A 26274-nucleotide genomic window follows, 5' to 3' on the forward strand; every position below is an offset into this window, starting at 1 on the left:
ATTTCAACTAAAATATCTTAATTTGCGTTCCGAAGATTAATGAAGGTCTTACAGGTGTGGAATGGCATGAGGGTGAGTAATAAATGACAGAATTTTCATTTTTGGGTGAACTAAGCCTTTAATGAACTAATTTTTGTGAAAACCTCAAATTTGACCAACATTTACATTTTTCTCTCTTTTTATTTTGCCTGTAGTTTGAAATGAGCCCACGTGCATTCCGACTCTAATCGCTAATCTTCTCCTCCACCAGAGTTCTCAAACTGTATTTGAAGCCGTCAAGTGGTTTTTACGTTAGTGATTTTTTTTTTTTTTTTATCGCAGAGGACTCTGGGCCGGACCAAATACCTACACTTGCAGTCTTGGCCAATTGAGAGAACGTGCATGCAACAGGAAGTAAGTGTGCAAGACTGTCCCAGGTCTTAAAAATGCCAAAGGTGCCCTTGGTACCCTTAATGCACACTAAACCCACATTTCAGAGCAGTATTGAACACTTGGGCCAAATACAGTAAATACGTCATGTAACAGACTAGTGGTGAAGTGCAAAGACCTCAAGTGTGGGTATTTGGACAGATCTTCGGAACACAGCACATGGGTAATATGGATTTTGTTTCTGTGTACTTTCTGTGTTTCTGTGATCACAACAAACTTGTATGGAAAAAGAAGATTCCTCAAAAAAATAAAAAATAAATAAATGAAGCAAGCTCAATTTGTGTTCCACATGAACAATTATACAGGAACAACATACAGACTTGGAACAATCTACACACATAATGAGAAAACAGAAATTTGCAATGCAATCGCAATGGCCCAAAAAGTTCATCCGAGGCAACACTGACCATCACCCTCCATCCCACTCATTTGATTTATCTGTCGAGCTCGCCAAGTGGTCGAAATGACCTTAATGCACATGCCCAGTATATAGGGGAGGCTTTCTGGATGACAAAGGAAGTGTCTCTACAGTCAGACTGATGAATGTTCAGCGCTGAGATTATCAGAGCAGAATTGTGCTAAGGTGTGTAAAATCAGGCTCCGGCAGGCTAACGCAGCACAGACTTTGTTTCTCATTTTGTGAAGCACAGATGTAGCATATTCACTTGAGACTTGTTCAGCGAGAGAAGAAAAAGGCAGCAGAAAGCGAGAAAGAGAGAGAGACAGACAGGCAGAAAGAGAAGAGAAGAGATAAAAGATGAGACTAAAATATGCCCTGATGGAGTGTGAGTGTGTATATGGGGCCAAAAGCCTTTCCAGACACAGCAAAAAAAATAAAAAAATAAATAAAAGGCTTTATTGGCCATTTCTACCACCATACAGTTCGATCTCCACCACAATCATTCTCACTCTCTCTCTTTGAATGCAAGACCTTGGCTGTTGTCCTCCCATTCTGGCACAGCTAACGCCCTTTTCACAGGAGAAGGACAGCAGAGAGGGGGATAAATAGAGAGCGTCTTTTAGCTGCCGCGTGTTCGTCACCTCTGAGCTGAAGGACAGTGTTGAATAGTCTTGCAGGGGGGTGTGAAGACAGACAGACTGCGGAGGATTAGAGACTGTCTGTCTCTACTTCTGTCCTCTGACATCCACTAGCATCTCTGTCTCTCTCTCTTGCACACACAGTTGCAGTCATACAGTCGAGATGATGACAGTAATACATCAGAGTGTGAGATTGTCTTGTGCTGCAGTGGAGGGAACAGGAAGTAATGTGATTGTCCTTTTATTTTGTGTTTAACACATTGGTCTTTTCCTCCAAAGCAATCTCTCCATGTTGCAATTCTTTTTTTAGGCATGTTTAAAGGGGGCAGTTTTCCATTTATTGATTGAGAGTCAAAGTAGAGAGAGAACAGGGAATGACTGGGTGAATGATAGGGGAAATCAATAGCTATGTTTCCATCCAAAGTTGCGAAATTAACTTGTGTGCAAATTTGGAATACTGCATAAAACATTTGTGAGTAAAGCACTGTTTCCATCCAGTGACTCGAAGAGAACAAAATCTTCACTTCGTCACTTCTAAATAAACTGGTGCTAAATATCACTAAGAAAAATGGAAGTTGCTGCAGTAGAAGCATACATTGTATTATATACAATAATTTATATATATATACTAAATTACTTGCACCTCAGAGCGCACAGACAAAACACAATAAACGCCGTCTTGTTATTTTGCATTCAGATGCTTGGTGTTTGTGAACCCAATCGTGTGAATCGCTTCTGGGAGGGAATTATACCAAACTACTTTAACAACAGACTTTGCTCAGGCATTACAGAAAGACAAAAACAGCATGCTGTGCAACGAGACTGGTCCACTGCTTAGTCCAGTAATGCCGTCCCATCGCAAAGTCACATGTCTTTTTTGATGTGTATCAAGGAATTTATTCAGTAAAAGTGTTTTCATCGTAGTTTATGCATGTTTTCGTATCGCATAAACAATGTTTGTGTTTTTAAATAAAACTTGTCATAAATAAACTTGTCACTTAAATTGTTATTAAATACAAACAATTCTAAATCAAATAAATAAATAAAATCACACCCAAACAATTTGAATTGAACATTTAAATCATTAAGTTGAACTTAAAATTATATATATATATATATATATATATATATATATATATATATATATATATATATATATATATATATATATATATATAATTTTTTTAAATAAATGATGTTAAATATTTAATGAAATTACATAAATTATATTTATATATATTATATATATATATATATATATATATATATATATATATATATAAAAAATTATATATTAATCCATTATTTTTTATATATATATATATATATATATATATATATATATATATATATATATATATATATATATATATATATATATATATATATATATATATATATATATATAATGGATTAATATATAATTAAATATAAAATCCTAAATCCCCCCCCCCCCCCCCCCCCACAAAAAAACACCACAAATTTACTTTTTTTTTCAAAATAAAACTGAATGGTTATTAAATAGAAAGGCAAAATCAAGAGAAAAAAAAAAGGATTGAATTGTCAAATACAAAAATGCTAAATTTAGAGAAAAAAAAAAAAAAAAAAAAAAAAAAAAAAAATCTTATTTTACATGGGGATTAAAATTTTTAAAAGGTGCCATCGCATATTTTTTACAAGATGTAATATAAGTCTAAGGTGTCCCCAGAATGTGTCTGTGAAGTTTCTGCTCAAAATACCCCCTAGATTTTTTTTAATTAATTTTTTTAGCTGCCTATTTTGGGGCGTTATTAACTATGCACCGATTCAGGGGCTGCTGGCCCTTTAAATCCCGCGCTCCTTCCCCATCGAGCTCGCGACTCTATAATACAATGCATTTACAAAGTTCACACAGCTAATATAACCCTCAAATTGATCTTTACAAGATGTCCGTCATGTATGCTGCATGCATGCTTCGGGTCATGTGAGTTAAGTATTTATTTGGATGTTTACATTGATTCTGAATGAGTTTGAGGCTGTGCTCCTTGGCTAAAGCTAACATTACACACTGTTGGAGAGATTTATAAAGAATGAAGTTGTGTTTATAAATTATACACACTGCAAGAGTTAAAATATGAAAATAATGACGGCTCTTGTCTCCATGAATACAGTAATAAACGATGGCACACTCTCAAAACTGCTGGGTTAAATATGGACAAAACCAGGGATTGGGTTGTTTTTACCCAGCCAGTTTTTTCAACCAATTTTGGATTTATTTTTTTAGCCAGCAATATATTAATATAGTAAAAGGCATGTTTTAGCTCACCCCCAAATAGGGGCAAATTTGTGGGATATTTTAAGCTGAAACTTGACCAGACCAGAGACTTATATAACATCATGTGAAAGAGGGCATAATAGGTGCCTTTTAACCCAACCTGCTGGGTTTGTCCATATTTTACCCAGCTTGGGTTGTTTTTAACCCAGCATTTTTTAAGAAAGACAATTTACAAATATCACAAAAAATATCATGTTATCAATATCAAATAAATATCAATATCACTAAAAATATCATGCTGTGCACATCCAGACATTACTGGCTGCCCTTGTCTAATGCCTTTCATAATGTTGGGAACATGAGCTGGCATATGCAAATATTGGGGGCGTACATATTAATGATCCCGACTGTTACGTAACAGTTGGTGTTATGTTGAGATTCACCTGTTCTTCGGAGGTCTTTTAAACAAATTAGATTTATATAAGAAGGAGGAAACAATGGAGTTTGAGACTCACTGTATGTCATTTCCATGTACTGAACTCTTGTTATTTAACTATGCCGAGATAAATTAAATTTTTCATTCTAGGGCAACTTTAAATTGAAACATTAAAAATAAATTTAATGGGTCCAAGTGGTCTGACTGTGATCTTTTTCTATCGACTCCCATGTGGCTGGAGCATGTGTGCAAACAGCCAGGCCACAGCACTGACCGTTTACTGAATTTCTATTTGCCCTTTTTTATATTTTCAACCAGAGGTTTCTTTCAGGAGAAAAAAACAAAAAACAAAACAAAAAAAACATTCATTTAAAAATTAATCTTCAAAAACTATTTTAAATGTCTCTCTCTGCCTTCCCATTACCATCCAGTTGACCACTTCATTTCAGTGGAAGCTGCAGCCACATAAAGTAATTGCTGTGAAGCTATTAAAACCGGTGACCCCCACGGCACCTCGTTTAGCTGAAGATACCATTGAAAAGAAAAAAAAAAAAATAACAAGGAGGACACGGATAAACAAAAAGACAATCGCACATATTCCGACCAGCAAGTAAACAAAAGCGAAACACATCTGCAAGCGGCTATTGTTGCTGCGCTATTGTGAGGAATCTCTTTGAAAAGCGTGCAAGATCTTTAATGGAAATGGCTGGTTGTTGACGACATTGTCTGGCATTTGGTGTTTACCAGCGGTGTGTTTAATGGCAGCTAGTCTCATTTCCGACCTCGCTGCTCTTTGCTACATCCGCAAGGGTTTGAGAATAATAGTGTTTCTTTGCCACTAGGGGCTGAAGCTAGTGCTAAACAGACACTCTCCACCTTCACTCCAACCTCCCTGTTCTCTCGAACACAGTTTAGGCTCTCCAGAGAGCCAAGGCTCCTCAAAAAAACCTCTCTGCCCCCTATGTTCCCATAGATACGGACACTATGCCCTATGGGAGTATTTACAAGAGCGTGTACGCACACCCAGGCGGGGCATCAGGGGCAGGCGAAATCAAGAAACAGAAGAAAGTGTGGATCAAAGTTCAGCGAGTGCATTTGTTACATGCTCTGATCTCCATTTAAAAAAAGAAAACGTCTTTTTTCGGATTGGAGGCCAACTTGACATTTAGAATTGCTCGTTTTGGGTGAAACGGACGATTTGCGATCAACTGTGAACTGTTTTTGACTCGAGGTTGTGAAGTAGATTAAAAAAGCTTAGCCGCTAATCGTGCAAAAAGGAAGAAAGATCACGGTGACTTATAAGGCTGTTCTGAGGATGTCACAGACAGTGATCTGCAGTCGAGAGCGTTGCAACGCCCAGGAGGACAGGAAGTCCTTTGGGGGGTGGGGAGTGTGAGTGAGAGAGAGAGAGAGAGAGAGAGAGAGAGAGAGAGAGAGAAAACTAAAGGTGATGCACATTCGATGCACACCTTATGAAAACAGACACGCACACGCTCACCTTTAAAATATGACTGATATGGATTAAAAGGCAAATCTCGGGTTAAAAGATTAATACCGTCCACTTCATTTCCACAACCTGCCCATCTGTGAGCACTGAAAGCCACTTATGCTGCATAAAAGACACAGTGCTGCTCCTCGGCCTCTTCATTCAGCCCACACAAAGGCCACTCAAGGCTAAGAATCTCTCTCGTGGCTTTCAGGCCGCTACAGAGGAGGATGCTATACCTGTGAACTCTGTAGCATGAAGCTTCTAGCTATTTCTCTGCATGTTTCTCTGTGCGTCTGCTTCCTCTTTCTCCTTTGCCCGCTCTGCTCTCTCTCTCTCTCTCTCTCTCTCTTTCTCTCTCTAAGGCTGTCAGTTAAAGCTGCGCTCACCTTATAATGTCCTCATGAGAGGCATCGCTGCTAAAGCCACACAGTAAGACCGGGATAAGAGCTGGATAAAGCCAAAGCAACACTCTGACCAAAGACCAACTCTCCTCTCATGTCTGTTCTCCTTTTGTTCTCCTTTGTTTCTCTCTCGCATTTCATTTTTTTTCACCTCATTTCCCATTCCCTCTTTCCATTTCTCTTCTTTCCTCCCCTTTTTTCTCCGTCACGGTCTCAATTTCTCTTCTCTCGTGCCTTCATTTCTCATTCCTTCTCTTTTCTCCTCACCTCACCTCATTTCTCCTTTCTTTTCATTTTTCTCCTCTTCTCAGTTTTCTTCTCTACTTCTCTTTGTTTCTCCTTATCTTTCCTCATTTCTCTTTGTACTCCCAATTTCTCCTCCCCTTATTTCGCCTTCACGCTCTCCGATTTCTTTCTCTCCTCCATTAATTTCTCATTCCCTCTCCCAATTTCTCTTCTCTCCACCCCTTACCTTCACCTTCTCTTTTTATTTCTTTCCTTTTCCTAATTTCTGTTCTCACTTCCCCTTATTTCTCCCCTCCACCCCTTAATTCTCCTTCGCTCTTTATTTCTCATTCCCTCTCCCAATTTCTCTTCTCTCCAACCCTTATTTCTCCTCTTTAATTCTCATTCCATCTCCCAATTTCTCTTCTCTTCCCCTTATTTTTCCTTCTCTTTTCATTTATCATTCCCTCTCCCAATTTCTCTTCTCTTCACCCCTTACTTCACCTTCTCTTTTTATTTCTCTTTCCTTCTTCTAATTTCTGTTCTCGCTTCCCCTTATTTCTCCCCTCCACCCCTTAATTCTCCTTCTCTCTTTATTTCTCATTCCCTCTCCAAATTTCTCCTTTCCTCCTGATTTCTCCTTTACGCTTCCCATTTTTTCACTTCTGACTGTCTCTTATTGCTCCTTCGCTTCTCGTTTCTCATTCTCTCCTCTCTTATTTCTCTTCTTTTCAACTTATTCCCTCTCGACATTTCTCTCATCTCCTCCCCTAACTTCTCATTCAAGCTCCTAATTTCTCCTCTCCTTTCCTAATCATTTCTCACACCTTCTTCTCTTCACATCACATTTTCTTGTCTCACTTCTTCTCCTCATCCTCAATTCCCCTTTGTCTTCTCTTTTCTCTTCTTCTTGTCATAATTTTACCTTTTCATCATCTTCTCTTCTCTCTTCCTCTCACTTTTCCCTCTCCCTGACTTCACCCTATTTCCTAATTTTCTTCTCTTAACCTCTTATCTCCACATTTCTCCTCTCCTTTACGCCATCAATCACAATACTTGTTCACTCAATCACAGCTATAGGCAAAGACAAATCATCACCCCAAATCCCTGTAACATTCCACTAAGCTTATTCTTTCTCAGAAAAAAAAAAAGTCTCACAAATAAAGTAACAGAAACATTGCTCAAGTGAGCAATAACCTCAGGTCCAGTATATCATAAGTCTGAAGGTATTGTACATTTCTCACAAGCCTGCAGGCGTGAGCGAACATGACCGAGAAACACTCCACCCTGCGTATCCAATGGTAAATGTCGGACTAATCAAATAGAGTCGATGGATTGGCTACAGTGGAAATCACTGCTCTTTTATTGGACCATATTAGCCTTGACCTTCAGGGCTCAAATGAAACGTCCTTGAAGATATAATGCTATAATGTAACACGCAGCACAAGAGCTCCTGTACTCATACAGAAAACTCACGCTTCAATGTCTTCGGAGCACAACTGTGAACTGCACTACTAACGGCACAGTGAAGGACATTCATAATAACATTACAAACACACACACACACACACACACACACACACACACACACACACACACACACACACACACACACACACACACACACACACACACACACACACACGCAAAAGCACAGACACACACACACACACACACACACACACACACAAAACAAATAGGCACTTACCTCTATGTCTATTTGTAGTTTTATCAAACATAAGCATAGCATCTTCTACCTGTAAGAGAACAGAGAAGAAAAAAATGAGTAATGCCAAAAGTACCAGTGCTTTGTTTGAAATTCACACTTGAATAAAAAAAAAAGACCCATTATATTTATTAATATTATTTTAATATTGTTTTCTTAAATAATTACTTGAAAAGTCTATGTGTTAAATTTGGATTTACTTGGTTAAAAACCTTTTTACAAGTAACAACAGAATAAAACAAGTTCCTCAAAGGGGCAGAAGTATTACAGTCCAATAAAACCGGTTTAATGGACAGTGGATTCTGACACTTTGGAGAATATACTATATCCTAATATCAATAGCTGAAAGAGCAGTTTCAACCAGCTTAAGCTGGTTTGCAAGGTCTCCCAGCTTGGCTAGCCAGTTTTAACCACTTAATTGCTCGGCAAAGATTGGAAACTAGACTAGCTTAAACCAGTTAAGACCAGCAAACCATTTTAGGCTGGTTTAAGCAGTTTTTTTCTCCAGCAGGGAAATACCGGACTGTGCATGTTAATTTTTGCTTTGCTGTCTAAATGGGTATCAAGAATCCTACATTTGTGTGGTATTTGAGGTATTCGACAACAGTTATTATTGTTATCTTATGCACCTCTACTTAAATAGATAACTACTGGAGCCTAAAAGCATTACAAACGCACACAGATCTAAAAGCTGCTCATGGCCATGTTTGGCGAGGAATGATATCCCTTCCATGGACCCAAGGGTACCATCCTGTCTGACCCTGACAGAGGCCTGCTCATCCTTGAGGAAAACCCTGTCTGCAAGGACACACTTCAGAGTGCATCCAGCCATAGCCCTCAAACACACACACACACACTGACATCCCACAGTATGTCTGAACCTGCTCGTTTCTGCTCCTTCACATTACAGACATGCACACATATTAATAAATGCAAAAATGTGCACGCCATGCCTGATGTACCCACACACACTCCATTACTCCTTGCAGAGGTCCCTGAGATTAGCCCTAAAGTACAGGCGGTTAGAAAAACACCTTCTCTCCACAAAAGGAGCCATCAGTCACTCAGCCCCATAGAGAACAATAGAGCTGCGAGCTTTAGAGTTCCTCATCACCCTCAATCACTTCCAATAAAGATCACACTGACTGGTGCTCTCATAGAGGCTGAGGGGAATCTGTTATTCTCCACTATCACTCACTGCATATTTATGGTCCTCTAAAAACTGTGCTTCATGTTCAGAGGAACATTTCATAAGTGACCAGAAGCATGGTGTTATCTTTCTTCTTTAGGATTTAGCCTCATCTGCAATGAAAATAAAGAAATTATACTAAATAAATGAATAAATACAGTACAATTACTGCTGATAAAGGTAAACACAATCTGTATTTTCCATGCTTTTGAAAATATTTGCTATATATCTTAATATTTACATTTTCTCTGAAATGTATTTTTTTCCAATCAGAGCAATCATAATAAAAATTCACAGCCTTTATTTCCGACATTTTCCAAACTTTTAAAGTAAATGAGGAATGTTTTCCTGCTCGGTTTTCAGTAAATAAATGAAAAAATTAAATAATTTGTTATTTTTGTTTGTTATGCGTTATTTATATTTATATTTATATTTATATATATATATATATATTATTACTATTATTATTATTATTATTATGATAAAACATACAATTTATTCTCATAAAAGGTCTTTGGCCACCAAATTGTTGGTTTCTTTGTAATAATCGATTTCTATCTTGTAGTATTTTTAATTAATACAGCATAGGATCTAACGAAAATGCTGATGTAAATGGATTTTTCTGAGAAACTACTAGCATTAACATTCTAAGAACAATGTAATATAAACCAATGCTTGCCTTTCACAATCACAGAGATGCATGTTGGCTTTGTGATTATGCTGCCCCTGCTGATGGACGCTAGTTTAGAGGCCTGTAGCCGGAGCATCTAGTTTGTCCAGAAAGAGGAGATACCCTTGACTGCAGCTGCATTAAGGCATGATGGGAGGAGACAGCCCTCGACTCAGGCTCATATGTAACTGTCTTTCCTCATAACCAGCCTGAAGTCTCTCTCTCCTGTGCCCTCCCTTCATCTTTCCCTTACTAGTCTTTGGTCTTACAGTCTTTATATTATATTGTATTGTATTATACACTAATAATATGAAAAGTTTAAATTTAAAAAGTAATATATGATTATATATAGGCTTACATTTTTTCCTCAGTATTTATATTCTCAAAAGCTCTTCAGTTATCCTTAATGACCTCGTGCACAACTTCAACACTTCCAGTCCTGCTTTACTTCCTTCAAACTACCCTGACCCATTCAGCCTTTCAATAAGGGGATGTGTATTCAAGGATAGATTCAGCCTGCCAGCGGCCATCAGATTGTGAGATAAGAAGCTCTTGAGGGCACACAATATACAGACACGGCACAAAGGTGAGCGTGGTCCCACACCCAGTCTGTGCCTAATCGTAGGTCCACTCTCTCCTCCTTCTATGAAAGAAAAGCCTGAGGGATAATAGCTGTCTCTTCAGTATGTAAGGGGGCCGGGCGGCCCCCACAGATAACAGTCCTGCTTTTATATTCGCTGAGAGAAATAAGGTAAAAAGGGGCGACTAGATTCATGGAAAAGAACAGAATGCTCTTCTTAGACTTCTTCCTATCTAGTAACGCAGCAGGGGAGAGGAAAGGGCATTTCAAGTCCTCTTAGAGGGGTGGCAGAAGGTTCCGGAGAGTCTGCGAGGCTAATGGCGCTTGCATATGCGACGGTGCCACATTTAAAATGGCCCTGACCTTTACTTGTTAGCTCTTGTGCCTGTGCCCGAGACTCTGAGGGGCCGCGGGGGTTGCGGGACCCCAGGCTAGCTGTGCGGCGATCGATGGGAAACAAGTGGCCTTACAGCGCTCTGATGTGGTGGGGAATTAATTAGCCGACCACGGTGACTGGAAGGATGCGGCGGCACACGGTGCAGGATGGCAAATTGTGCAAATTCTCGCCAGGCCCAGGGGGATGGTGCCATTAAAAGGCCCTGTGGCACACCCTAGGTGGTCGAGCTACTTTGCCATTAAACACCATTACTGATAATTGACTGAACAAGTGGCCTTTTTACTGGCCGCCCTTAGCTTGGTCAGTAGCTAATACGCGCTGTGCACCCGGCACAATGAGTAAATGCCACGCTAATGCCTGTTTTATGACAGGCAAGGAAGGGGCAGGTCCTGTCTGAGTGTCGATAAAACTGCGTTTAAATGTAGTTTGCCACAGCCAACTGTAGCTTGCCTTGAGATTTATGCTTCTTATTAGCAGGGGCCGTACATTCAGCCCTCTGAGACACAGCCCTTTATGGGCTTTTATAGCGGGACTGTTATGAAGAAAAGCACACAAGCGTTGTGACCTCATATTGCCAGAGAACACAACATGCAGTGGAGTTAACCAGGGGCCAAACACTAACTGACCTTAAAACAACGGGCAAAAACAACATGCTTACAACTGAAGTGAGTCATTTCTGCGTCACAAGCGCCACCAAAAACTACAAAAAACAAAAACACAAACAAAACAAAAAAAATGATAGTTTTTCAAATGCACTCACCCCATTTGCCATTGGTTCAGGTAAAGAGATATGTTTGTGTTTGTTTGTTGGGGGAATCAATCTAGAAATGGCTCATTTATAAATTATCATCAAAATAATTTATTATCAATGTTTTATGTCTAGACAATATTTTTGGGGAAACCTAATTAAATAAAAATAAAAAAATATATAAAAAATAGATACATTAATACATAACTGATAAAACAAATAAAAAGCCAAATATAAAAAACTAAAACAAAAAAAAAAGCTTTCCAAAAAAAGTGCAGCTTTCAAAGTTTCCTGAAGCTAAATGGCTAGCTCACTGCTATAAACCTGGTGCAGTCACGATAGGTGGGCTCCTGTATGGCAGCTGTGCAAAGCTGCTTGACAACATGTTTTCATTTAAGTAAGAAATATAATTGGAAAGTCTGTGGGGCCATTTTTTTATTAACTGTGGAAGGTATCAGCGGGAGGACAGGGGGGAATACAAGCCAGCGGAAGCGCAGTCAGACAGGGGGAGATTGTGTTTACATGTAGGCGAGGGATGGAGAGAACGCAATCCAACACTTGGTTAAATTCACTCAGCCGCCAGGGAGTGGAATCTACCACCTGCCATATCACCGTTCACTAAATCTCAGACAGTAAGGAAAGAAAAACAAGACTCCACCTTTCTCCTCATGTCAAACAAACGTGTGCGTGCCTGTCACACCATGGCAGAAATCTCCAAAACACATGCTGCAAAAATTTTTAATCAGACACATTGAATTATTTATCAGGGGACAAAAGCATCAGTGGGTTTTCTGACTCAAAGCATTTACAGAAAACAGAGGATGGGCAATACAAACCAACAATTTCACACAGAGATTCCAGTAGGGCCTTTAATGGCATTCTTGCAACACATTTTAAATGGAAATTACATTCAAATACAAAACAAATACAATTCTATTTTTTTTTTTAAAAAAGTCTTTAAAAATACATATATATATATATATATATATATATGACCTGTGCTGGCAAAATGAGTCGGAATGTGCATGGGCTTATTATAATCTACAAGCAAAACAAGTCAAAAAATATCGATTTTCGAGTTCATTAAGCCCTCATCTAGCGATCCAAATGATTCAAATAGCAATCAAACAGTATTTTTAATTGTATGTTTTCTGACAGGAGTACCTTTTCTCTGTTAGCTTTACCACTCGCGCTTCCCCTCAGAAACTTCCTCATTAGTCCAAGTTTGTTATCATTTTAAAGTGCAGCATTCCAACTTTATGAATATTCATAGCAAAATTTGGATGGCATGAGTCTAAACCAATGAAATGTGATTTTCAAACTCATGCTGCTGATGTAAACAAATCAATCTTACTCACGCTGACTGACAGATCCGAAGCACTCGCACAAAGACGCCTCAGACAGCGCACAAACCCAATATACACATATACAACAGAATTACAGTACTTCAAAATATTGAAAAAAAAGTTGAATATAGACATTTTCCTATAGATATTTGGTTTTGACAAGGTGTGCACCAAATTAGGTGTTATTAACAGTGATTTTAAAGGTGCCCTAGAACTTTTTTTTAAAAGATGTAATATAAGTCTAAGGTGTCCCCTGAATGTGTCTGTGAAGTTTCAGCTCAAAATACCCCATAGATTTTTTTTATTTCATTTTTTTAACTTTTTATTTTGGGGTATAATTAGAAATGAGCCGATTCAGGGTGTGTGGCCCTTTAAATCTCGTGCTCCACGCCCCAAGAGCTCACGCTTGCCTTAAACAACATAAAAACAGTTCAAACAGCTAATATAACCCTCAAAATGGATCTTTACAAAGTGTTCGTCATGCAGCATGTCTAATCGTGTAAGTACAGTGTTTATTTTGATGTTTACATTTGATTCTGAATGAGTTTAAGGCTGTGCTCCGTGGCTAACAGCTAATGCTACACTGTTGAAGAGATTTATAAAGAATGAAGTTGTCTTTATGAATTATACAGACTGCAAGTGTTTAAAAATTAAAATAGCGACGGCTTTTGTCTCCGTGAATACAGTAAGAAACGATGGTAACTTTAACCACATTTAACAGTACATTAGCAACATGCTAACGAAACATTTAGAAAGACAATTTACAAATATCACTAAAAATATCATGTTATCATGGATCATGTCAGTTATTATTGCTCCATCTGCCATTTTTCGCTATTGTTCTTGCTTGCTTACCTAGTCTGATGATTCAGCTCTGCACATCCAGACGTTCTGCCCTTGTCTAATACCTTTCATCCAGACGTTAATACTGGCTGCCCTTGTGTAATGCCTCAATCATGTGCTGGCATATTGGGGGCGTACACCCCAACTGTTACGTAACAGATGTTACTGTTACGTAACGTATGTTGAGAATCACCTGTTTTCCGGAGGTCTTTTAAACAAATGAGATTTACATAAGGAGGAGGAAACAATGGAGTTTGAAACTCACTGTATGTCATTCCCATGTACTGAACTCTTGTTATTCAACTATGCCGAGGTAAATTAAATTTTTGAATCTAGGGCACTTTTAAGGTGATTTTGTTTTGGAACCTCTCAAAATTGACTTTGCTGACTTTAACAGGTGTAGTGCAGTCTCTTATTTTGTTGGATTCCAACAAGTCATACATCATTTTGATTGAAGGTTTTTTAATAAAGACTGTGAAAATAACAATAACACATTTTTGAAAATTTCCTCATTGCGACTCATTTTGCCAGCACGTCACATATATATTCATATATGAGCCACTGAGAGACATCCAAGTTCATGAGAGACAAATAGTGTTTCTCACATCCATTTAACATCTTGAGATTTAGTGACAAACACAAACAACCTGCTATATTGACTAAATATCTGGCCAAAACCGGTAAACCAGACGAAAGAGTCCAAGTAAACATGTCTCTGCAGATTCAGGACACACAGGTGGATAAATGGCACATTTGTTACATGAGAGAGAAGTCTGAACGCATCTCAGCGCCTGATCATACACATGCACGTGTGTTTACGCGAATGTGATCGAGCAAACAACCCCGGCGATCAAAAATAAACAGTGGCGGACAAGGAAATGGATATTCAAAGGCAGGTCTCATTTAGCACAACGGCTGGGTGGAAGGGGAGACGTTTATTTGCATAACGGAATTGGAAGTGACTGTCAGCATCGTCTGCAGAATCTACTCCCTCATCTACCACAGACACCCTCCAGCTCACGGCTCCCTGTTTTTTTTTTTTTTCTTTTCCCTTCTCATTTGTTATTGCACTTTTCTTTAGCAGGAAAAATCAATGCTTAAGAAACCAGGCTCTCTTTTCCGCTCAAGGACGATAGATCGAGTTTCGGCGGCGCTAATTTTGAGGAGTCACTTTCTTTTTGTTCGTAATTTCGCACTGATCTGTCCGGTAACTGAGTGGAGAGCAATCGCTCGTGGTCGTGTCTTGAGCACATGCTTCATTCGCTTTTAGCACTGGTGATTAAATGCACCTCTCTGGGCTACACTCATGTTGGCAGAAAAACAATGCAATTAATGTACGCCAGATCAAAACAACACAATAAAAAGATAGGATGGCGTTAAAATAAAGCTCTCCAGGTGTTCGCTGTCAAAAAAAAAAAAAAGACACCCAATGCTGTCTGAGGAAATTCTTTTCTGCGCTCAGATCATATTTTAAATTCTTCCCCTGAAAATAAAGATTACCACAACCTTTAAAAACGCCAACTATCTGTCCTCGCTTGACAAAGTCACTTAGATTCTGCAAACATTTGGCCATCCAACTACCAAAAGCCATTTAGGAATGAAGTTGCTGCAAGTGCTGCCTCTAAGGAGACATTTTCCCAAGGAATGGGCAAATGTCGTTAAGGTTCACCAATCCATAATTGATGAAAATTGCTGCTCTGATATATCAAAAGCATTTAGAACAGGTCTAAACCTGATATTTATTTCCTTCTGATATCAAATATCTACACCTGCAGCTCGGATAACTCATTTCAGGTCCACGTGACAAAAAGCTTTTGTGAAAAGGGAACATATATATTTGACAAACAACAAAGGTCCTTTATGAGGTGGGGGATCACTGCACTGTTTTTGCTGGGTGGATAAGCAGTGATTTCAGTTCCAGCGGTGCAGGCGCTCGCCGCTCATGCGGCAAATCTGTTTTCAGCGACTCTCAGTGCCACGGACATCTACTTAAAAGGCAAAAGACCACCACATAGAGACGAAAAAACCAACACCTGCAGCTCAGGACAGAGCTCCAGACGTCCTCCCCAAAATCCACAGCCCGGACATCACTCATCATGGCAGATTATTTCATGCCGTTATCGACTCATCGTCGCTTTGGCGTTGTCACGCTGAAGAGGCGTGATGTAAATGTATGTAAATCCACGCTCTTAACTGACAGTCTAAAGATGAGGAACAGATGAGATTAGGTGCAGAGGATCGCTTTCCGCAGGAAGCCCCCCCGATAAGCTCATTATGCCCTTAAAAGGTTTAATTATCAGAGCCATTGCGTATGAACATTGCGTACAGAGCTTTGGATTGAAATCCTGTGTAAATCCTGGCATCTAGCAGTGTCTGTCAGCGAGAACCAGAAACAATCACAATTCATTTATTAGACACTAATTATTGCATGAAAGCAAAAGCTGACCGATTTGTGTCTAACGACATGTTGTGACCTTGAGGAACACTGTGATGCATTCTTGGTACAACATTATTCTTGTCAAATCTACAACACATCTGATATACTGCAAATCAATAAATGACTCACTCATTTACAGAGATATTTGAAGGCGAAGTGTGTCATTTCTGCATGATCAAACAGAATTGCAAAAATAATTACTGGTTTCAAAAGGACACTTCCCTTGTCGGCCATTGGTAACGCAAGCAAATAATCCCACCCCAAACTTACACCATTGGATGAACCAATGTTGACCTACAAGATCAAGTGAATAGCTGGTCTTGAGCGCTATAATGAGCATGTTTGATTGATGTTAATAGGGTGATAGATATAGAAGTTGAGAAATGTCAAACTATAAAAAAAAGCTAAAAAAAAGTTAATTAAATAAATGTTAAACTTGGGTCAACTTAAAAAAAAAAAGCAGAGAGCAGATAAAACATAAATAATAGATCAGGGGTGCCCAATCCTGCTTCTGGAGATCTACCTTTGTGCAAAGTTTAGCTCCAACCATGATCAAACAACTGAACCAGCTAATTAAGATCTTCAGGAGCACATGATAATTACGGACAGGTGTGATGGATCAGGGTTGGATCTGAACTTTGCAGGTAGGTAGATCTCCAGGAACAGGATTGGGCACCCCTGGTATAGACAAACAGATATAATTTTAGATATATCTAGTTATCGACCAAAATTGGGAAAATAGAAGCACTGCATAGGATATTTTAAAGGATTAGTTAACTTCAAAACTTAAATTTCCTGATAATTTACTCACCCTCATGTCATCCAAGATGTTCATGTCTTTCTTCCTGCAGTCAAAAAGAAATTAATGTTTTTGAAGAAAACGTTCCAGGATATTTCTCCATATAGTGGACTTCAACAGTTACCAATGGGTTGAAGGTCCAAACTGCAGTTTCAGTGCAGCTTCAAAGCGCTCTACACGATCCCAGCTGAGGAATAAAGGTCTTATCTAGTGAAACTATTGGCCGTTTTCAAAAAAAAAAAAAAAAGTTTATACTTTTTAACCACAAGTGCTTGTCTTGCACTAGTTCTGCGATGCGCCACACATTACATAATCATGTCACATGTGACGTAGGTGGAAGTACTGAGCAAGTGTTTACAAAGCGAACGTGCAAAGACTAAGTCAAACGGCCTTTATAAAAAAATATTTGGCCGTTTTCGAAGCTGGAGGAGAAAATTAGAGTTTTTCGTCCTAACGCGATACTTCCGCCTACGTCATGTGTGACCTTTCCAACATGATGCGTGGTGCATCGCAGAGCAAGTACAAGATGAGCATTTGTGGTTATTATTATTATTATTATTATTTTTTTTTTTTTTAGAAAATGACCAGTCGTTTCGCTAGATATGACCCTTATTCCTCATGTAGAGCCCTTTGAAGCTGCACTGAAACTGTAATTTGGACCTTCAACCTGGTGAACCCCACTGAAGTCCACTATATGGAGAAAAATCCTGGAATGTTTTCCTTAAAAAACAATTTAGTTTTGACTGAAGAAAGAAAGAAATAAACATCTTGCATGACATGGGGGTGAGTAAATTATCAGGAAATTTTAATTCTGAAGAAAACTAATCCTTTAACAACGGATGCCGACTAGACTATCAGAGAACACCAGTTGATTCAGTGGCATTGCGAGTTGTCAAACATGACTCACTGTCTCTTCTGGTGCAGCACTGTAGGTGACGTAATCTGATCTGGAAACATGACCCCTTTGCAGTTTCTATAACCAAGAAAACACTGAAGCAGACCTTCTTTTTATTAACAACTTCAGGGGCAGCATGAAAACATCAGCGATAATGGTCCAAGAACTCTCTGGAACAAGTATCAGATTTTAGCTTGCAGATACTAGTGAATAATGCAACCTTGTCAAGATGCTGTAAAGTAAGAGACCCTTCTTTAAGTGATCCATTGAATTATTTACAGATTAAAAGAAGCTGCAGTGTAAATAAAAATAGTCTGAACAGAACATTGCTTGTTCCAGTATCATTTATTTCCTGCAGGCATGGAAATGCGCAAGTAATGCGAGATTTGGAGTGTGCAAACACTGTCAATGTGTGGTGCACTTGAGAAGGTGACAACAGGGGGCTTGGCACAGATTGCTGGCTCCTGCATGAGTGCTCAGGGAAACAAAGCTTCTACTGCATATCAACTACCTCTTAACACAACTGCACCGGCAGCGTTGAAGTGTTGCAATAAACCAAAAAGCTACAAAAATACAATGGACCACACATTCATGCTTTCTGTTCCTGCCTCATGAGAGCTTCTCTGCTATAAGTGAGCCATAGTCTGCCACTACGGCCTGGATCCAGACAGAATGAGACTGAGCGTGGAGCCAGAAAGCCCCTGGTCAGAGACAGGGTGGCATTAGGAGAACCTGGCCTGGAGAAGGGGGCAGCAGCTGATGTTACAGCCAGTCATTACTCCACTCGGCTCGAGGCATGACACCGGAACAGCACAAGTGGGCCAACTAAGATTTATCCACACTGTCAGGACAGTGTGGTGTTGACCAGAGGGCCTGCTGATGAATCCCACCCTCCATTTCTGTTTGCAAGCTGTTCAGGACCAACAGGTCACAATGGTATTTTATTTATGGTGCTTTAACATGCCAAGCTGATCCGCTCTCTTCCCCGCTTTAGCATGGCAAATTGCTCTTCCACCAGGATGTATTGTGCCTGGGAGCGAGCAAGGTGCAAGTTGTGTCTCTCTAGTAGCACCAACAAATAGAGATGTGTGTTGTGTCTTCAAGCCAAAATGGTGGTTTGAGAAATGAAAAATATAGGAAACCCAATGGAGCAGGATACCACATGGGGATGTATATATATATATAAAATGGGGTTTTTATATCTACAGGTGACAGAAAAAAAAAAAAAATAATTCAAAATACTGCATAACATATACTTGAAATATATGAAACCGTACTAATTCAACAATACATATTGGGGAATGAATTCACTTTCAAATCATGAATGTAAATTTAAATTGAATTGGCAATACTCCACTGGAAGTTGAATTGGAAGAATAGGAATTTATTTATTTGCAATGGGAAAAAAAACTGAACACAGGTGAAGCATTCTGGAAAATTAAAGGGTTAGTTCACCCAAAAATGAAAATTCTGTCATTTATTACTCACCCTCATGCTGTTCCACACCCGTAAGACCTTCGTTAATCTTCTGAACACAAATTACAATATTTTTGATGAAATCCGATGACTCAGTGAGGCCTGCATTGACAGCAATGACATTTCCATTCTCAAGATCCATTAATGTACTAAAACATATTTAAATCGTTTCATGTGAGTACAGTGGTTCAATATTAATATTATAAAGCGACGAGAATATTTTTGGTGCGCCATAAAAACAAAATAATGACTTATTTAGTGATGGCCGATTTCAAAACACTGCTTCAGGAAGCTTCGGAGCATAATGAACCAGTGTATCGAATCATGATTTGGATTAAGTGTCAAACCGCCAAACTTCTGAAATCACTATAATAACTTTGGCGCTCCAAACCGCTGATTCGACACGCTAATTCATTACGCTCTGATTTTGAAATCGGCCATCAATAAATGTCGTTATTTAGTTTTTTTTGGCACACCAAAAATATATACATAAAATTAAATTAAATAAAACATATTTAAAACAGTTGATGTGACTACAGTGGTTCAACCTTAAAATTATAAAGTGACGAGAATATTTTTGCATGTCAAAAAACAAAATAGCGACTTTATTCAACAATATCTAGCAATGGGCAATTTCAAAACACTGCTTCATTAAGTTTCGAAGCTTTATGAATATTTTGTTTCGAATCAGTGGTTCAGAGTGCCAAAATCACGTTATTTCAGTAAATAAGACTTTGTTAAGTCATAAGTGTTTAAAAATTTCAATAGTTCACAGTTTGATACGCGATCCAAACTACTGAATCAAAACAAAAGATTCGTAAAGCTTTGAAGCTTCATGAAGCAGTGATTTGAATTCAGCCATCACTGGATATTGTTGAATAAAGTCGCTATTTTGTTTTTTTGGCACACAAAAAGTATTCTTGTCACTTTATAATATTAAGGTTGAACCACTGTAGTCACATGAACTGTTTTAAATATGTTTTAGTACCTTTCTGGGCATTGAAAAAGGAAATGATCTTGCTGTCAATGCAGGCCTCGCTGAGCCATCAGATTTCATCAAAAATATCTTAATTTGTGTTCTGAAGATGAACGAAGGTCTTGCAGGTTTGGAATGAAATGAGGGTGAGTAATTAATAACAGAATTTTCATTTTTGGGTGAACTAACCCTTTAATTTTAACATTTTCAAATTTCAAACTGCAATTCTGCATGCTGTTTGCCACCTAGACTTCGATTAAATTGAAATTCTGGAACTGAATTGAATTAAAACACAATCTAAATTGAATTTTGGATAACACAGTCTGAATGACATAATAAACAGTGCAATACCACAATAGTATAATTTTTTCATGTGAATACTTTTGGGGAAAAGGAGATTGACCAAACAAAAAGAATAAAGAATAAAAAAAATAACATTTTGCAACGGCAATTCTTTTTTTTTTTTTTTCCACTATAGTACACTGATACTTCAGTAATTTTAAACTCTGCTGTATTCCATAACACCTTCAGAGCTTCTTCTAAGACACAAAAAGTGAAGCAATACACATGGAAAAGAGCGAAAATGGTCACATGATCATTAGGCTTAAGACATTAAATTACAAAAACAGAAATGGCGATAGAACAATTGATTTTGTCAACAATTTGTCAACCATGTTTACCTCTGATATATTATCTCTATACCAGGTATATACAACAACTAGTTTGGAAAAAAGGTAGGAAAAAAAAAAAAAAAAAAAAAAAACTATATTATGGATTTCTTTGCAATATTACTGATGGTTCTGGTTATTTACCATTCTGCTCAATCTTACTGCCACAGTATGTTCTCCATCTGGTGTTTTTTGGTGTACATAAGTATTATGATAGCATTAATCATTTGAAAATTCAGTAATTAAGCCAGTTAATTAGTATGTAAATAAGGTTTCAGAAACACTGGCAGGCCTTCCATTCAAATCCACAAATTTAAGAGCAAATCCATGTCAGCTTTCATTACGGCAGGTGTGAGTGGCAGGTCACGGAGCGTGCGTGAGGGAAATGACAGCAGGACAAAGGTTGTTTCGTTCCAAAATGAAATGGGAGTGGAATCAAGCCGGGCACCTCAGCGTGGCAAAGCCCCAGCAAACCTCCAGGCCAGCGGCCGAGGAGCTAGCTTAACCTTTCTCCCTCACTCTCTCCCTCTCTCTATCTCTCACCCGCTTACTCACTTCCTCCCCCAGCCTCCACCCCCTCATGCCTATCCGCTCGGATCGATGGGCACACTGCAGAAGTAGTGGACTGGGAGTGCGAAAATTCAGCTCGTTCTCGGAGAGAAGCAGTGTAATTTTCGCCGTGATGAAAAAAGCAATAACATTTTTGCTCGTCCTTTACAGCTAGCGATAGACGAGGTGTGGGCTCAAACAGCTGAGAACTCACCTTCCCCGCTAGTCGGAGGGGCCAAAGTCACCTATGCACCCCAGTACAGTTAAAAAAAAAAAAAAAAAGGGATCAACCTTTTATAGATATTCAAGCGAATATGAAATCCGTCAGGAGCGAGCGACTGACTGGCGGATCTGATGAATATTAGCAGGAACAGGAAGGATGCAAAAAAACGAGTGAAACTCCTGGATTTTAATAAACAAAATATCAATCTTACGCAAAGGCTGGCGGGCTGGATGCGCTCGCTGTTATATTAGGAGCAGATGTATGTGCCTGATAGAGAGCATTAAGGGTTACATCCCAGCATTCATTTCATTACAGTTCCCGCCAGTGCTTTACCCCCTGTAGCTCTTTATTTAGCTCAGCAGTTAAAGCCTCTTTAACTGCAGATTCAATATGACGACATGCACCGCACGAAGAGAAAGAGTAGAACAATGGCGAATCTAAAAATGTGATACCCTGTGATATTGTTACTTCTGCAGATCTCTGATCACGACGCCTCCCGCCCGGTCCCGTCCCTTTTATTTGAGGATGAAACACCAGAGCACAATTTGAATACAGTTGTACATCTTTCCATTTATTAATGCTTGGATTAACATGACTGGGGGTTTTGTCAAGGGAGTCTTTACTAGAGCCCAGGGAGCAGTTCTGTGTGACAGTAATAGTCCTCAGTTAATATACTTGAGTGATGCAGATTTCTTAGTGTTGGAAAGCAGAACAAAGGGGGTTTATTTGAAGCGTGAACACAAAGGTAGAATTGTAAAGTGGAGGGTGTAAACGGGAGGGTAGGAGCCACTTGAGATGAAAGCCATGTTATTTGACACAGCGCTGGCAGTGAATTAAAAAACAAAGGCAGTGGTGGGAGAATCCTCCCGACTTTTTGACAGGAGAAAGATGAGCCACTTTTACTTTCCTCCCATCCTGGCTTTCAGTTTCTCACACTGGAAAAACACTATTTGCTCTTGATATCATCTGTCCGTCCACAGGCACTCTTGATTTCTTACTCCCTCCCTCAATATCGATTTCACCAGACTGTACAGTGCTAAAATTCTTCTCTGGAAATCTTAAAAGAAGCTATATTTAAGCATTTTAAAGAAAATATAATCTACAAAATCTAAAATTAGACTACTTTAAAGTTGAAATGAATGAATATAACATGATGAAATATTAACTAAAAGTAAAAAATAAAGAAATTAATACAGCAAGTATGCATTTGATTGCAACATAGAAGTTCTGGTTCAAATAAATTCATTGAAAATGAATAAAGCAGCACAACTGTTTCAACATGTTTCTTGAGAATCAAATCAACATTATGAATGATTTCTGAAGGATTATGTGACACTAATGGCTACTAAAAATTCAGGTTTTACATAACATCAATAAATATATATATATATATATATATAAAATTAGACATTACCATCCAAAACGTATTAAAATAGAAAACCTAGTCTAGAGAACTACTTCACTGTATTACTGTTTTTACTGTATTTTTGATCAAGTAAATGCAGCCTTCGTGAGCATAAGAGAACCTTAATTGAACCTAAACTTTTGAATGGCAATGTGTATTATCATTACAAGACAAAAAAAAAAAAAAAAAAAGGGTTATAATACTTAAAGGGTTAGTTCATCCAAAAATTAAAATTCTGTCATTAATTACTCATCCTCATGTCGTTCCACACCGTAAGACCTTCGTTCATCTTTAGAACACAGATTAAGATATTTTTGATGAAATCTGATGGCTCGGTGAGGCCTACATTGCCAACAAGATAATTAACACTTTAAAACGCCCAGAAAGTTACAAAACACATATTTAAAAAGAGTTAATAATTTATTTAACATATTTAAAGTTTTTTTTTTTTTTTTTTTTTTTTTTTTTTGGCGCACAAAAAGTATTCTCGTCACTGTATAACATTAAGGTTGAACCACAGAACAGTTTTAAATATTTTTATCAAAAATATCTTAATTTGTGTTCCAAAGACAAATGAAGGTCTTACGGATGTGAAACATGAGGGTGAGTAATAAATGACAGAATTTTCATATTTGGGTGAACTAACCCTTTAAATTCTGAAATAAGGCCTACTTAGCTAAATGCGATTGTGCTATAGGACCAAAACAATTTCCAGGTTTAGTGTTAGCAGACAGCCGTCATCCTCTTGGAATACTCCAAGAAGTTCTAAGCACTGTATTTTCCACCAAACACTCTGAAAACACTATATTGAGGTAGAACGAAACAGCTCTGAAGCTTCAGTCTGCTGCTTTGTTGGCTCTCATGAACATGCATGTGCAACACAGTGCTGTGGAGGTGGGTGGAAGAGCAGCCAGGCTCGAGAAGGAGTTCAAAAGCTTAAAACAGGCCACTCGTTCTTCTGAGGGCCCCTGTAGCACAGCAGAAAGGCCTCCTGAGAAAAAAACAGCTCTGAGAGTGCACAATCAAAGACTGAAACTCAGAGCTTCAGTGAATGGAACCGTATAACAAAATGGCAGATTCACTGAATGTTCCTCTGAATGTGATATCAAGCCTTCAGGTAAATTATTCAGAGTGGCTATTCAATTAGAATTATTATCAGACCCAAAATGGCCTCTGAGAACGAGACAAGAAAAGGATGGGAAAAGGAAAACCAAGATAATGAGAAGGTCACAGCCATACAGTGAATACTAGAGTGAATGTTAGTGAAGATAATGCCAAGCTCACATGAACCTGCTAATATTTGGTGCATAGCTCTCCATTCAGTGTAAAACCCTGTCAGTGTGATAGATTGAAAGGAATCTTGCCACTCTCTGCCATTTTCTTTCTCTCGCTTCCTACATTGTGGGCAGCGGCACGGTGCAAACTGACAAATCTCAGTGGCTTTTACAGCCTCCTGAGCTGCAGTTGCAAAGAAGTCACATCTTTTCATTCATACAGGCCCAAGAATTGACAAGACACTCACAATGAGGATGTCTCACTGAGAATGCATCCATTCTTAAAGGGGACAAAAACAAAAAACTTAGTGATAAAAATGAAACCCAAAAATTAAAAATACTGTCATTAATTATTCAGCTTACTATGACTTCCTTTCTTTAACTGAACAGAAAAAGAGAAATTCTCAAGAATGTGATTTTTAATGTAGTGTCTGACTTAAGCTTTGAGGCTTTAAAAAGGAGGCAAAAGCTAAATAAAAGTATCAAAAGTGGTTCATAAGGCTTGTGCACTATATTCCAAGACTTTTTAAACCATAGAATGATTTGAGATGTGATGATCTGATCTAAATTTAAGTCATTATACACTGATAATCATTGAGTCAGATATGTGAATTAATTATTCAGTTTTCTGGACTCAGAAGAATGATTCATTCACAAATCTGACATTGCTACTTCTTTAAAGAACACAACAAGGACAGCTAGGACAGATTTCAAGATTATTAGTGAAAAATGACTTAAATTTTGTAACATAATGGACCACATTTTTTATATTTTTATGGTGCTTTTGCATCTTTTTTTCAGTCTCCAGTCCATAATTATTGTAGCAATCGCTAGCATCCCATAAAAGTGGAACACAGACATTATGTTGAAAATAACATAATATTCCTTTAACATTTAATGGATCACACAGTAGACCTCCATTCTACCTGCTCTGAGCCTTCTTTTTTTTTTCTCATTGTATATTACTAATGGGCCACTAGGTAAAAGAAAACAACATCTATTCAGAGGAGGCCTTTTAAGAACCATTTCACTTTAGTTAACTATTTCCAGTTAACTAAAATCTCTGCTGACTTTGAACGGCAAACAGATGTCTTTAAGGGCATTGGGCAAGTGCCAATTATTCTGATTGTTTGAATTTGTATTGACTCGGGATAAGAAAAAAAAAAAAAAGATGTGGGTCAAAGCAAATACTTGAAGCCTCAAGCCTAAAAGAACAAATGAAAGAGTAAGAGAAACAGAGAAATAGAGAGAGAGAGAGAGAGGGGTGGGAGGACAAATGTGTACCTCAGCTGTTCTGGTGGGTTTTCCATTATATTTCTGAAATGGACTGAGCAGGCAAAAGAGCTTCTTTTCAGACAGCGCGCAGAGGCAGAAATGACTTATAATGAATGAACGCATCAGAATGGGATTCCTCAGCCATACTGCTCTGTTCACACCAAAAAAGGACTCAGAAGGAAGTTGCATAAGAACATAAGGTTAGAAAGAATTGTTGTGCATGACCCAAGGCAAAAAAGGATCCACACCACAGAAAAAGCACAAAACTCTTTCAATACCTAAACAATCAGGTTCCCATACTTCATCAGAACCGTCAGTATCTCTCATATTGACAACGTTTCAACGTAGCGCTCCCCTCCTCCCTTCATCTTTCTCTCTGCCTCTTATTACTTTCAGGAATCAAGCTGAATCAGTCTTAGCAACTTAGAATTGAATTATGCATTCGTTAGTTCATGCATATGCATGGATTCCCGAAGTTCATGAATATCTATTACGTTGCCATTTACATTTCTTCCATTTTCCTAAT

At 38.3% G+C, this 26274-nt stretch overlaps 1 protein-coding gene across 10 annotated transcripts in view; it reads right to left on the reverse strand.

Moving 5' to 3' along the window:
• msi2b (musashi RNA-binding protein 2b) overlaps nt 1-26274 on the reverse strand; it is a 288248-nt gene that overhangs the window by 128967 nt on the left and 133007 nt on the right. For all 10 annotated transcript variants that reach the window (XM_067364757.1, XM_067364759.1, XM_067364755.1 and 7 more), the window contains exon 7: nt 7981-8029. In XM_067364757.1, the coding sequence (XP_067220858.1) occupies nt 7981-8029 (49 nt within the window). The remainder of the gene's footprint in view (nt 1-7980; nt 8030-26274) is intronic.

Source organism: Chanodichthys erythropterus, chromosome 17, assembly GCF_024489055.1.
Source record: "Chanodichthys erythropterus isolate Z2021 chromosome 17, ASM2448905v1, whole genome shotgun sequence".
Classification (NCBI taxonomy): Eukaryota; Metazoa; Chordata; class Actinopteri; order Cypriniformes; family Xenocyprididae; genus Chanodichthys; species Chanodichthys erythropterus.